Source organism: Physeter macrocephalus, chromosome 4, assembly GCF_002837175.3.
Source record: "Physeter macrocephalus isolate SW-GA chromosome 4, ASM283717v5, whole genome shotgun sequence".
Lineage (NCBI taxonomy): Eukaryota > Metazoa > Chordata > Mammalia > Artiodactyla > Physeteridae > Physeter > Physeter macrocephalus.
This window is the reverse complement of record NC_041217.1, coordinates 25414556-25427732: the sequence shown is the minus strand read 5'-3', so window position 1 is coordinate 25427732 and position 13177 is coordinate 25414556. Positions and strand designations below refer to the sequence as shown.

At 39.9% G+C, this 13177-nt stretch overlaps 2 protein-coding genes across 3 annotated transcripts in view; one reads left to right on the top strand and one right to left on the bottom strand.

Moving 5' to 3' along the window:
• SCCPDH (saccharopine dehydrogenase (putative)) overlaps positions 1–9960 on the top strand; it is a 43520-nt gene extending 33560 nt beyond the window's left edge. The window contains exons 10-12 of one of the 2 annotated variants that reach the window (XM_007123261.4): positions 5530–5641; positions 6909–6990; positions 9189–9960. In XM_007123261.4, the coding sequence (XP_007123323.1) occupies positions 5530–5641; positions 6909–6990; positions 9189–9297 (303 nt within the window). In that variant the 3' untranslated portion in view covers positions 9298–9960. Of the gene's footprint in view, positions 1–5529; positions 5642–6908; positions 6991–8056; positions 8695–9188 lie in introns of those variants that run through there. The other variant, XM_007123262.4, reaches the window with a different exon arrangement.
• Positions 9961–11175: 1215 nt separating this feature from the next.
• The window catches only part of LOC102984258 (kinesin-like protein KIF28P), an 85135-nt gene continuing 83133 nt past the window's right edge, over positions 11176–13177 (bottom strand). Inside the window, 1 exon segment of the mRNA XM_028488120.2 lies at positions 11176–11331. Coding sequence (XP_028343921.1) covers positions 11176–11331 — 156 coding nt within the window.

The window sequence follows — 13177 nt, the reverse complement described above, 5'->3', positions numbered from 1 at the left end:
CTTTCAGTCTATGTGTGTCTTTATATCTGAAGTGAGTCTCTTGTAGGTAGCATATATATGGGTTTTGTTTATGTATCCATTCAGTCACTCTGTGTCTTTTGAGTAGAGCATTTAGTCCATTTATATTTACTGTAATTATTGATAGGTATGTACTTACTACGATTTTGTTAATTGTTTTCTGGTTGTTTTTGTAGTTTTTTGTTTGTTCTTTTTCTCTCTTCCCATGTAATTTGATGACTATCTTTAGTGTTATGTTTGGATCTCTTTCTTTTGTGTGTGTGTGTATCTATTACAGATTTTTGGTTTGGGGTTACCATGAGGTTTATATATAGCAACCTGTATATATTTGTGATTATTATAAGTTACTGATCTCTTTAAGTTTGAACACATTTCTAACAACCCTGCATTTTTACTCCCCCCTACCCCATGTTAATGTTTTCGAAATCATATTTTACATCTTTTTATTTTGTGTATCCCTTAACTACTTACTGTAAAAATAGGTGATTTTACTACTTTTGTCCTTTAACTTTTCTGCTAGCTTTACAAGTAGTTGGTCTCCTACCTTTACTATATATTTGCCTTTACTGATGAGGTTTTTCCTTTCATAATTTTTATATTTCTAGTTGTAGTCTTTTCTTTTCCACTTAGAAAGGTCCCTTTAATGTTTCTTGTAAAGCCTGTTTAGTGATGCTGAACTCTTTTAGCTTTTTGCTTATCTGTAAAACTCCTCTTTAAATCTGAATGATAGCCTTGCTGGGTAGAGTATTCTTGGTTGTAGGTATTTTCCTTTCATTACTTTAAAATATATCATGCCACTCCCTTCTTCCTGGCAAAGTTTATGCTGAAAAGTCAGCTGATAGCTTTACGAGAGTTACCTTGTACGTAACTGGTTGCTTTTCTCTTTCTGCTTTTAAGAGTCTCTTTTCATCTTTAATTTTTACCATCTTAATCACAGTATGTCTTGGTGTAGATATCTTTGAGTTCATCTTGTTTGGAACTCTCTGTTTTCTGGGCTTGGATGTCTGTTTCCTTTCCTAAGTTAGAGAGGTTTTCAGCTATTTTTTCTTCAGATAAATTCTCCCCCTTTCTCTCTCTTCTCCTTCTGGTACCCCTGTAATGCAAATATTAGTAAATTAGTACATTAGGACCTAGAGGTATCTTTAACTGTTCTCGTTTTTAAACATTGTCTTTTCTGTTCAGCTTGGATGATTTCCACTACTCTCAGTTTACTGATCTGTATCTTTAATCTTCTATTGATTTCTTCTCATGTATTTTTTTTTCAGTTATTACATTCTTCAGCTATGTTTGGTTCTTCTTTATATTTTCAAACTCTTTGTTAGACTTCTCACTGTGTTCATCCATTCTTCTCCCAAGCATCTCTGAGTACCTTTATTATCATTATCTTGAGCTCTTTATCAAGTAGATTGCTTATCTCCACTTATCTTAGTTCTTCTGGTGTTTTATTTTGTTCTTTTTTGGAACACATTCCTCTGTTGCCTCCTTTTGCCTATGTCTCTGTTTTTTATTTCTGTGTATGATATTAGGTAAGTCAGTTACATTTTGCAGTCTTGGAGAATGGCCTCCTGTAGGAGGCTTTCATTGGGGCCTAGCAGCATACTCCCCGCTGGTCACCGGAGCTATATGCTCTGGGGGTGCCCCCTATGTGGGTTGTATGGGCCTTTCTGTAGTGGCGGGGCTGACTACTGTGGGCACACTAGTAGGCAGAGCTGGCCCCCAGATGGCTGCCAGGCCCTGCCTTATGCTGAGGCTACTGCCCCTCTGGTGGGCATGGCCTGGTCCTGGAGAGGCTGGCTGCAGGGCCCTGGGGGTCCTGGGCTGGTACCAGCCTGATACTAGGTGTGGCCAAGTCATGGCATGCTGCGCCAGGTATCCAGGGGGCGCAGGCTGGTGCCACTCCCCTGGAGTGAGCAGTACAGGGTCCCAACATAGCTGGCTGCAGGGCCCAGGGAGTCCGAGGGCTGGTATTGGTCTGCTACTGGGCAGGGAAGCACCTGGTGCTAATGAGATAGAGGGAGGACCCCAAAATCGTGCTTGCCAGCACCAGTGTCCTCATGGCAGAACAGGTGCCCCCAGATAGCTCCCATTAGCATCTCTATCCCCAGAGGGAGTCCCAGTTCCCTTCTGCCTCCCTGGAAGGCTCTCCAAGATCAGCAAGTGGGTTGACCTGGGCTCCTTTCATATTACTACCTCTGCATTGGATTTCAGAGCATGTGAGATTTTGTGTGAGTCCTTTAAGAGTGTAATCTGTTTCCTTTGGCCCTCCAGCTCTCTGTATGCAAGCCCTGCTAGCCTTCAAAGCCAGATGTTCTGGGGGCTTGTTTTCCTGGTACAGAACCCCCGGGCTGGGGAGAGCCCAGTGTGAGGCTCAGACCCCTTGCTCCCTGGGGAGAATGCCTGTAATTGTGATTATCCTCCCATTTGGGGGTTGCCTACCTGGGAGTTTGGGTCTTGCCTACACTGCATCTCCGCTTCTCCTACCCATCTTGTTGTGGTTTCTTCTTTATATCTTTAGTTGTTGAAAATATTTTCTGCTAGTCTTCAGGTTGTTCTCATTGATAGTTGCTCTGTACATAGTTATAATTTTGGTGTGTCCAGGGGCTTCCTAAACTCCACCATCTTGGTCATTCCTCTATTTCTAGTTTTTTGATGGTAGCCATTCTGACAGGTGTGAGGTAATATCTCATTGTGGTTTGATGTGCATTTCCCTCATGATTAATGATGTAGAGCATCTTTTCATGCACCTATCGGCCATCTGTATGTCTTCTTTGGAAAAATGTCTTCCGATGTTGTGCCCATTTTTCAGTTCGAGTGTTTGGTTTTTGCTAGTGAGTTGTATGAGTTCTTTATATTTTGGGGGTAATAGCCACTTATCAAATATGTGATTTGTAATATTTTCTCGCATTTAGTAGGTTGCCTTTTAATTTTGTTCATGGTTGCCTTTGCTGCACAGAAGCGTTTTACTTTGATGTAATCTTACTTGTTTATTTTTGCTTTTGTTTCTGTTTCTGGTGTCAAGTTCAGAAAAAACATCTTTAATACCTATGTCAAGGAACTTACTGCCTGTGTTTTCTTCTAGGAGATCTATGGTTTCAGGTCTTATATTCAAGTCTCTAATCCATTTTGAGTTAATTTTTGTGTGTGGTATAAGAAGCAGTCCAGGTACATTTTTTCAACACCATCTGTTGAAGAGACTGTCCTTTCCCCATTGAATATTCTTGGCTCCTTTGTCATAAATTAATTGACCACATATGTGTGGGTTTATGTCTGGGCTCTCTGTGCTGTTCTGTTGATCTATGTGCCTGTTTTTATGCCAATACCATACTGTTTTAATTACTATAGCATTGTAATATTGTTTGAAATCAGGGAGCATGGTACCTCCAGCTTCGTTCTTCTTGCAAAGATTTCTTTGGCTATTTGGAGTCTTTTCTGGTTTTATATAGACTTTAGTATTTATTGTTCTAGTTCTGTGAAATATGCCATTGGTATTTTGATAGGGATTGCATTGAATCTGTAGATTGCTTTGGGTAGTGTGCACATTATAATGATATTCTTTCAATCCATGAGCATGGACTGTCTTTCCATTTATTTGGGTCTTCTTCAATTTCTTTTGTTAATGTCTTGTAGTTTTCAGCATGTAGGTCTTTCACCTCCTTGGTTATATTTATTGCTAGATGTTTTATTCTTTCTGATGCATTTGTAAACGGGATTGCTTTCTTAATATTTCTTTCTGATAGTTCATTAATGTATAGAAATGAAACAGATTTGGGTGTGTTGATTTTGTATCCCATGACTTTACTGAATTCATTTTAGTTCTGAGTTTTTGATGGAGTCTTTAGGGTTTTCTATACATAAGATCATGTCATCTGCAAATAGTGACGGTATTACTTCTTCCTTTCCTATTTGGATACCTTTTATTTCATTTTCTTGCCTAACTGCTCTGGATAGAACTTCCAATACCATGTTGAGTACTATCGACAAGAGTGGGCACTCTTGTCTTGTTCCTGACCATAGAAGAAAAGCTTTCAGCTTTTCACCATTGAGTATGATGTTAGCAATGGGTTTGTCATATATGGCCTTTATTATGTTGAAGTATATCCCCTCTATATACCCACTTTGCTGAGACTTTTTTATCATAAATGGATGTTGAATTTTTTCAAATGCTTTTTCTGCATTTGAGATGATCATATGATTTTTATCCTTTATTGTGTTAATGTGGTATATCACATTGATTCATGGATGTTGAACCATCCTTGCATCCCTAAACTAAATCCCACTTGATCATGGTATACGGTCCTTTTAATATATTGTTGAATTCAGTTTGTTAATATTTTGTTGAGGATTTTTGCACTTAGGTTCATCAGTGATATTGGCTGTCATTTTCTTTTCTTGTGTCATCCTTTTCTGGTTTTGCCTTTAAATAATGGTTTCTCCTTTCTGGTATTCACCTTACTTTTCTATGTAATAAACTTCTCTATTAGAATGTGTGTGTGTGTGTGCGCGCGCACGCGCGCACACGCGTACACATGCACAATTCAAAACCCTTGCCTCTTCCTCAGTAAATTTAATAATGCTCTCTGCTAAACTAGTCCTGCATTTCTAATTCATGTCTCATATTGTTATTAGATCTCTTATGTGTATATGTGTGTTGTGTGTGTGTATATATATATGTATATATTTCACTAAACTGTAAGCTCCAGGAATGCCTTTTCTTTTAGCACAGGCTCTGGACGCGCAGGCCCAGCGGCCATGGCTCACGGGCCCAGCCGCTCCGCGGCATGCGGGATCCTCCCAGACCGGGGCGCGAACCCAGTTCCCCTGCATCGGCAGGCGGACGCGCAACCACTGCGCCACCAGGGAAGCCCCTCTTTTTCTTTTCTTTTATTTTAATTTTATTAATACTTTATTTATGTCTCAGGACCTAACATAGTGTCTGACCCTTGGTTGATACTTAATAAAAATTTGTTCACCATGGCTTTATTTTATTTCTAAATTTAGTGATTGTGACAGATGCTTGGATAGATCTTCTATAATTTAATTTTTGAATCAAATTTTTACACTTCTAAGTGGAGCAGTTTTATATCTATACCCTAGGCCCATACTGCCGTTACTTGTTGACTGTTTTTGTCTTGTCACCTCAAACAGATGTCTAAAGCCAGAGTACCATATTCTATTCTAAAATAAAAACTACCTCCAGCTTTTCCTCTGAAACTGCCTATTCTGGTGGTGCTGTTTTTCTTTCAGCCACAACCTAAGACTCATCTTTATATCAGCTTTATTCCTCACTACCTCCCTCCTCTCAACATCACTCCAGTCAGCAAAACTTGTTCTTCAAAGAATTATTTTTTGCTCCATGCTTAAGTAAAGGATGACAGGATATTCTGGCAGATAGAATATTGATTTTTTTATATATTGAAAAATGTCTTATATGAAGTATATTAGTAGGTTTTATTGTGTTCAAGGAGGAAATGACATATTCATTTAATAAACCCTTTGCTTTCTTTCCCTCAGATTGATGCCTCATCATTTACATTGACATTTTTTGGTCAAGGATACAGCCAAGGCTTTGGTCCTGATAAGAACAAACCAAATATCAGAATTTGTACTCAGGTGAAAGGACCAGGTATTTCACATGTGACTTAAGAATGCTTGGGAGGTTTACATTGTCTTAAGCTATATACAGTGCTGTGCTATTACAGCAGTTTCTTTTTAAAGTTTGTTTGTTTTAGAAATAAATTTGCACAAATTATTTAAGTAATAATGATAAATCTGTCAAAAGAAGGATTGGTTGGAATTATTGGTATCATTCAATTTTATTGTTGTGTCCCTCTCTCTGTTTTTTTTTTCTTTCAGTATGATTCAGTAATTCTGAATGGAATTTTTAATATTAAGAAGACAAGGAGCTGATTGATATTTATCTGTTCTATTCTTATAGTCAAGGGTCACTTTAAAGCAGTGTAGTTATAACATGATCAAAGCTGTGATCCAAGCTTTCTTTGGAGTCTGGATCACCCTGACATTGTTTGTAAAGTGTGTGTACATGTGCATTTTTCTGGGCAAGGTAAAAGTTTTGATAGATTGTTAAAAAGAACTATCACTCCAAAACATTCAATAACTTATGCTATAAATTTTAGAGAACCGTACAGAGACAATCCCACTTGTGAATTATAGTATAAGTTTAATTACCATCATTCCTAATAGATCATAGGGGGTCTGTTGTGCAGTTTTAATCAAGCCCAATAGCAAAGATATCTTTGCATCTTGCCTTTTTTTCAAATTTCCACCTGGGTTTTTAAGAAAAGCTGTGTTCTTATTTAACATGAATATAAACACTAATGTTATCCTTGTTTATAGACTTCTTTTAAAGTTACTTCTTAAAGTTAGACTTCTTTGAGAGTTACTCAGTTTTTCTTTAAGAAATGGAGTCCTTTTTTAAAAGTGAAGTTTGATGTATTTGATTGATAAAGATCAGTGTAGTGTATGAATAGAGAAACAAGAAACCTAGGATTATTGGTAAGAGTGTGGACTTGAGCCGGCTGCCTGCATGTGATTCTGGCTCAACCACTACCTAACTTTGTGAATTTGAATGAGTCTCTTAACCTCTCTATGCCTCAGTTGCCTCATCTGTAAAATCAGTATAAAATAGTACTAACCTAGATTGTTAGGAGAATTAAATGAGTTTAATGGATTTAAAGCTCTTAATACAGTTCCTAACACTTAATAAGTACTATATAAATGTTGTTATTTTTGTTATTACATGAACAGAGTATTTATTGAGGAAATTCTGTACACTGATACTTAGATATAAAATCTACCATTTGATTTTTGGGTGTTGTTGAATGCATATTTTATGAATACTTTCTTTTTCTTTCATCACCTGTTATCTGCAGAAGCTGGCTATGTGGCTACCCCCATAGCCATGGTCCAGGCAGCCATAACTCTACTAACTGACGCCTCTGATCTTCCTAAGGCGTAAGTCTGGTTTTCTTCAAATTTGAAGATATCTTTTTCATTTATGTTATATTTTAGCTTATCTTGGTTCAGTTTTCAGGCGTTGGGTTTGTACATAAGCATTTACAGTACCTTTAATCCAAAGATAGAGGTAAACTTAATATTGTGAGAAGGACAGTTCCTTATTGGCCTCTAGGATCAGTGCAGAAGTAAATGAGAGGAGACAGAAAAGTTTCAGAGCCATGCTTCAGTTCCTCCTGAAAATAACTCAGATCCAAAGTCAGCTACTCAAAAAAAAAGGTCCCTGTAGTTAAATGTTGTTGGCAGGAGCCCCTAATCCATGCTGCATGATACCCAGCTGGCAGTGGGAGCCTTGACCCCAGGCATGAGTTGATTCATGGCATCCTGGCTAGATAAGTGTCAAGTGAGCTATCTTCCTGGAGCATATAGCTGTTACCCTAAAAGTAGGCCAGCTTTACAAATGAGCATAGGCCTGCAGGCTTAGAAACAAATAAATTTAGGTCTGACCTGAAACAATAGTAAGTAATAAACATAAAAATTATATAAAGTGAAACCTAATTAAATTTTCTTCAAATATTTGTATACCCTTTGAAAATATTTAGCATTTTCTAAATGTTACCCAGTACATTTAAAGAAACTTCTTTTTCATCCAAATTGTCTTGTTTATGCTTTAGTAATAATTGATTACCTAAATTTATTTTGCCCATGTGCATATGTAATCCTCCTGAGTCTAAGGGCTGACTTTACAAACAGCAGCTGTTACTTGGGTTAATAACCCTCAGTGTGCCCCTTCAACACACACACCAGTATCATGGAAACCGTCTCATTAGTCACTGAACCAACCTAGATGGGTTTGCTGGTTACTAGTTTACTCTTGAATAATAGCTACTTGCTCATTTGGCTGATTTTAGGAATGGAACCAAAACCAGTCCATGATGGAATCAAGAATCAGGTTTTCATAAGCTCTGCATTGATTCGATAGCTAGTCCTCCAGTAAATCACACTAGCCGAGGAAAGGGCTGGAGCTGGGCTTTGTGCACTGTTTCATCTTGTTATTGTCTTACAGGGGTGGGGTCTTCACTCCTGGAGCAGCTTTCTCCAGAACAAAGTTGATTGACAGACTCAACCAACGTGGCATTGAATTTAGTGTCATTAGCAGCTCTGAAGTCTAAACATTTGAATAATTAACCGAAGTCATAAAATGCATGAATTAACAGCTTTTTAATTTGATATTTGAAATTCTTCTATAAGCCTGTCTGACTATATGTGGAAAAAATTGTCAAATCTAAAATATGTATACAGTAAAAGCAGGGAATTGTACTAGCTTACCCTAAATTTCAAATCTTAGCTGATTTTTGTGATTTTATTGCTTGTGAGAAAAAATTAATATTTGACTGACTTTTTCATTGAAGAATTCAAGGTCAGTTTTTTAAGTGAGCTGGAAGATCAGAGGGTGGGATGGGTGGCTCTCTCTGTGTGGCTGACACGCCCAGGCTGGTGGTCATGTAAGACGGCAACTGCTCTCTTCCTTGCCATGATGTTGAATGGGAGCTCACTTCCCCATGAATTTCTCTGCATAGTGTAGGCCTTTGCCAAATGAAACTGCAGTTTTTGCTATTTTAGCCTACTTTTTCACCCATCCACGCTGACTGATTTTGGACTCTTGCCTAAGTTTAATAATAAAGGATTGCTAATTGAACAGTGGTTCTGTGTTTGGATGTGCCTGTGTATTTGAGTAGTGGTAGAAATGTGCTTCCTAAGTGGCCTGTGTACTGCTAATAATTGGACTTATCATTCATTTTGCCTGGTTCTGTACCTGTGTGCCTTAGGTTTAAGGATATAGCTGGTAAGTTTCTATTGATTTTCAGTGCCTAAGCAAAATTTTTCTCTAATTTACTTTTTATATTTTAACCAGGTTTCCACTGAAGCCCAAAAATAAGGCAAAGGACTTTTCCTTTTGTAATAAGCATATAATAAACACACATAAGTGTTCTGTTATGTTCATTATGTAAAGAGGACAGCCATTGCCTTCATGGAATTTCTACTCTACAGTGAGAGGCATGACATTGATAGGAATTTTATTCATGTTGGGAGGTCCGTCTGTGCTGCCTGTATGGAAGAAAGAGGGTCTGTTTAACTTGAAGAGGGAGATCCTTGGTGATAGTACTGTCCATCCTAACTTTGCTTCCTCTGCCCAGGGCTGGTCGAATCGGGTCTCAGCTGTGCACTAATTTGTGGGACCTTAAAAGAGGTTTTGTCATCTCTAAAATCAGGAAGATGGACAAGAGCAAGAGATCTCATGACTAGCTGCATATCCGAACCACAAACAATATAGGTTCCCCAGCGGACCCCAGCAATTTGCGTTCGGGAGGTGTGACGGTTGGGCCCTAGGAATCCGTGGCTTAGATCTGCACTTGAAGCTACCGGGTGAGACTCCATGTGCATCTTTCCACTTTTGCAATGCGTGCTGTGTTGTGCTGTAGTGTTGATGCTGATATATGACCACCTGTGTGACCCTGTCCTCCAGCTTGAGGTAGAAGTGTCTCATCCTGATATTCTTTTTAACCCTCCAAGGCTCCACCTGCTCACTTGCAGAAAGTATATTTACTTGCCTCAAGCAAATTGTCCAAGAACTTTAAGTCTCAGTCCAAGAGGTAGAAGTCGTTCCTGCTTCCCATGGCCTCACTGCTATCCTGCCCCAAGGAAAAAGGCTTTCACGGATTCTGTGATGCTTTGCTGACCCTTGTCCCTGCCATCACCAACATGGAGCTCCACACTTGGGCTCCAAGGTTACAGATTATTTTTTAGTTCATGTGCATACACTCAGCCAGGACCTGAGCTACAGGCAAAACCCAAGCCCCTCTCATAAGCCCTTGGGTCCTGGTAGTAAGCTGAAGTCACCAGCCCAGATGCCTCTGCCTTCCCAGGGAGACTCCTCTTGGAGCCCTTGATAGCCTCTCCTGCCAGTAGAGTTTCAGTGCCCCTAACTTTATATTTTAGGGAGCAAGTATTGGAGTTGTCACCTCTATTGCCTCCTTCCTCTTCTTATGCAAATCAGTCCAACTGCTCCTTGGCACAGTCCTGCATATTAAGGCCCCAGGCCTTTGATTAGGAATGCAGTCCCAGAGTCAGCCCACTGCTTACAGTGGCCTGGACAAGCCTCATTTGTTTAACCTTTAAAGCCTCAAAATGGGGAAAGTAATAGGGCCAAATTCATAGAATTTTGGTGAAAATTAAATGAGCTCACAGATGTTTGGCACTTAGATTAGTGCGTGGCACACAGTAAGCACTGGATAAGTCTCTGTTAGTGCTGCTATTGTTAGTCTGTCTAAGGCCGCAAAAGTTTTCTTTACAAGCCTTTCCCCAGAGCACTCAGTGCCCGTGGGTCCTTAACTAAGACTCATCAATCAGTTGTTTGTGGAATCAAGATCTCTTCGAGATTGACTAATTCCCGGCAGATCTCGTAGTAAATCTGAATCTCTGCCACCCCAGGCCCTTGCACTGAACGGGTCCCACAGTACAGGCACTAACGATACTTAATGAATTGAACCTATTTCAAATAAACCTATGAAGACAGAAAATAAGTGGAGGTAGAATATCAAATTTGTTCAGGACAAGGATACAAAATGAGGGGCATGAAATAACCATTCTCTAGGTGAGACAGCAAGAAACTTATCAAAAAGAGCTTTTATTTGAAGTTTGGAGTTGATCTTGAAAATATTAACGGCAGTTGCTTATCAATTCCTTCTGTGTGCTAAGCACATTCTGAGTGCTTTATATTCTTTTATATTTGTTAACCATCTGCAGTAACTACTGTTACCAGTCCCCTGTAACAGATAAGGAAAGAGACTTAGAGAGGGGAAGTCATTTGCCCCAAACCACACAATTGATTAGTGATGGATTCAACCCCAGGCAGTCAATCCCAGAGCTCGGAGTGCTGACCATTCGCCTTTCATGTTTCCCACCTCACCTTCACCCTGGTTATGGATTCATTTTTACATGATTTTAAATCAAATTGAAGAGGAGGAGTGTTGCTTAAAAGTGGTATAATAGGTTGAGTGAGTGGGAAATGGGTTGACTAGGTTGAGTCCACAATTCAGCTCTGAGAGCCAAGTTAACTAAGCTTATTAGCCACACAAATAATCTTCACAACTCAAAGCTCAAATGTTTTCAGTTGGTGTATCCTCACTCTTCCATATGCAATAAACATTCTCTCTTCTTTTTCACTATAAGAGCAACATCATTTTTCAGTTTCCACAAGCTGGATTCAAGTAGGTCCCCAAAGTCCTTTAACATTTGTGACTGCTGGTGTACAAATGGTCGAAGCATTTGATCGTCTTCCTAAAAATAAAGAAAAGAACAATATTGTTGTTAAACCCCAGTTCGTGTGCCCGACGCACAGTGAGGCCAAACAAACTGAAACGGCGGAGTTTGGAGCAGAGAAACTTGTATTAGTCAAGGAGGCGCCAACCCCAAAGATGGGAGACCTAGACTCGTCTCAAATCCATCTTGCTGGCTGGCCAGGGGCACAGGGTTTTTCAAAAAAAAAGTAAAGGGGAAGGGGTCTTTATGATTTCAGCTTTCCTGTAAGACTTCAATTGCAGACTTCCCAGCACTGTCTTGGGACTCGTTGTGTCTGTCATTGGTGAATGTGATTGGATCTATGTGTTCCTGCAAAGCAAACTAGTAAATCATGGTCTTGTGATCCCTTAACTTCTTTTTAGGAGAAAGCAAAAGCAATGGTTGAGGTATTTTGTTATTTACTTCGTGATGGTTCAGGAGTTTCAGTTCTTAATTGACCTTCCCAGTGTCATCAATTTTAAGTCCACTTGGGGCCAGCCAGTTGAAGCCACAGGACATTATCTCCACAGTTTGGGGTCATAAGTCAAGGCATTACTTTAAGCTAACAATCATGGAAAAAATTATGTTGGGCTTGCTTTTCCGTTGTTTCTGCATTCCCTCACTCGCCTAGTTAGTAACGGCTTGAATCTGCTCTTTGGAACTTAGGGAAGGTCTAGGAGGTGAAAGACTTTCTATAAACAAGAAACGGGGGACACAGTTGGGATTTTGTACCCAGGAGGGCCCCACAGCATCCTGCTCGGTTTCAATATTAGTGGACTCACTTCATTACAGTAAAAGTACTGTGTGTGTACATGAGTGGGGTGCCCAGCGAATTCTCCCTTTGGGCCAGAAAGCTGCATTTGAAATCTGCTACCAGAGGGGACAAGTCACCTAGGAGCATGTCTTGTTTCAGGAAGGCTGGCTAAATGACCCTTTAGTTACTGCCAACAGGGAAAATTGGTGAGAGAATCCAAAGATTTGAGATTGGTATGGTATATATTCTTTTAATACTGTAGAAGTTCTGAGGTTTGCACAGGACCGTGTTGGGTGGGGATTCTGCCACTGAGAGTTGGCTGATGTGTCCCCTGCCCCATAGTATCCCTGAGCAGGGATTGCAGGACCCACTGTGGGCCAGAGCGCCAGTGAGCAACGGTGGAGGAGGTGACAGTGCTCACAGAGATGCGAGCAGGCAGGGGGCCGATAGTGTGTTGTGGCATCTCATTTTAGTTTCTGTTTCCCTGATTATTAGTGAAATGCCTGCTCAGATACTTTGGCCATTTTTTCCAGTGTGTTTTCCTACAAAGAGAAAGAGTTGTCTTTCTCTTATTTTAAAAAAGTATGTAGGGACTTCCCTGATGACGCAGTGGTTAAGAATCCGCCTGCCGATGCAGGGGACACGGGTTCGAGCCCTGGTGCAGAAAGATCCCACATGCCGCGGAGCAACTAAGCCCGTGTGCCACAACTACTGAGCCTGTGCTCTAGAGCCAGTGCTCCACAGCAAGAGAAGCCACTGCAACGAGAAGCCCGTGCACCGCAACAAAGAGTAGCCCCCACTCGTGGCAACTAGAGAAAGCCCGCGTGCAGCAACGAAGACCCAACGCAGCCAAAAATAAATAAATTTATTTTTTGTATGTAGTATGTAGTTTATATATTCTGGATACTAATCTTTGATGATAAATAATACACATAGATTCTCCCAGGTTGTGGCTTATAACTTTATTTTTAGTGTGTTTATCACACTGGTTTTTCCTTCTTTTTTATTGTGAGGTGTACAGACAAAAGAGTACCCAGAATGTATGCATAGGTACAGTTAAAGTGAACGTACCTGCTCAAGAAAACACACTGT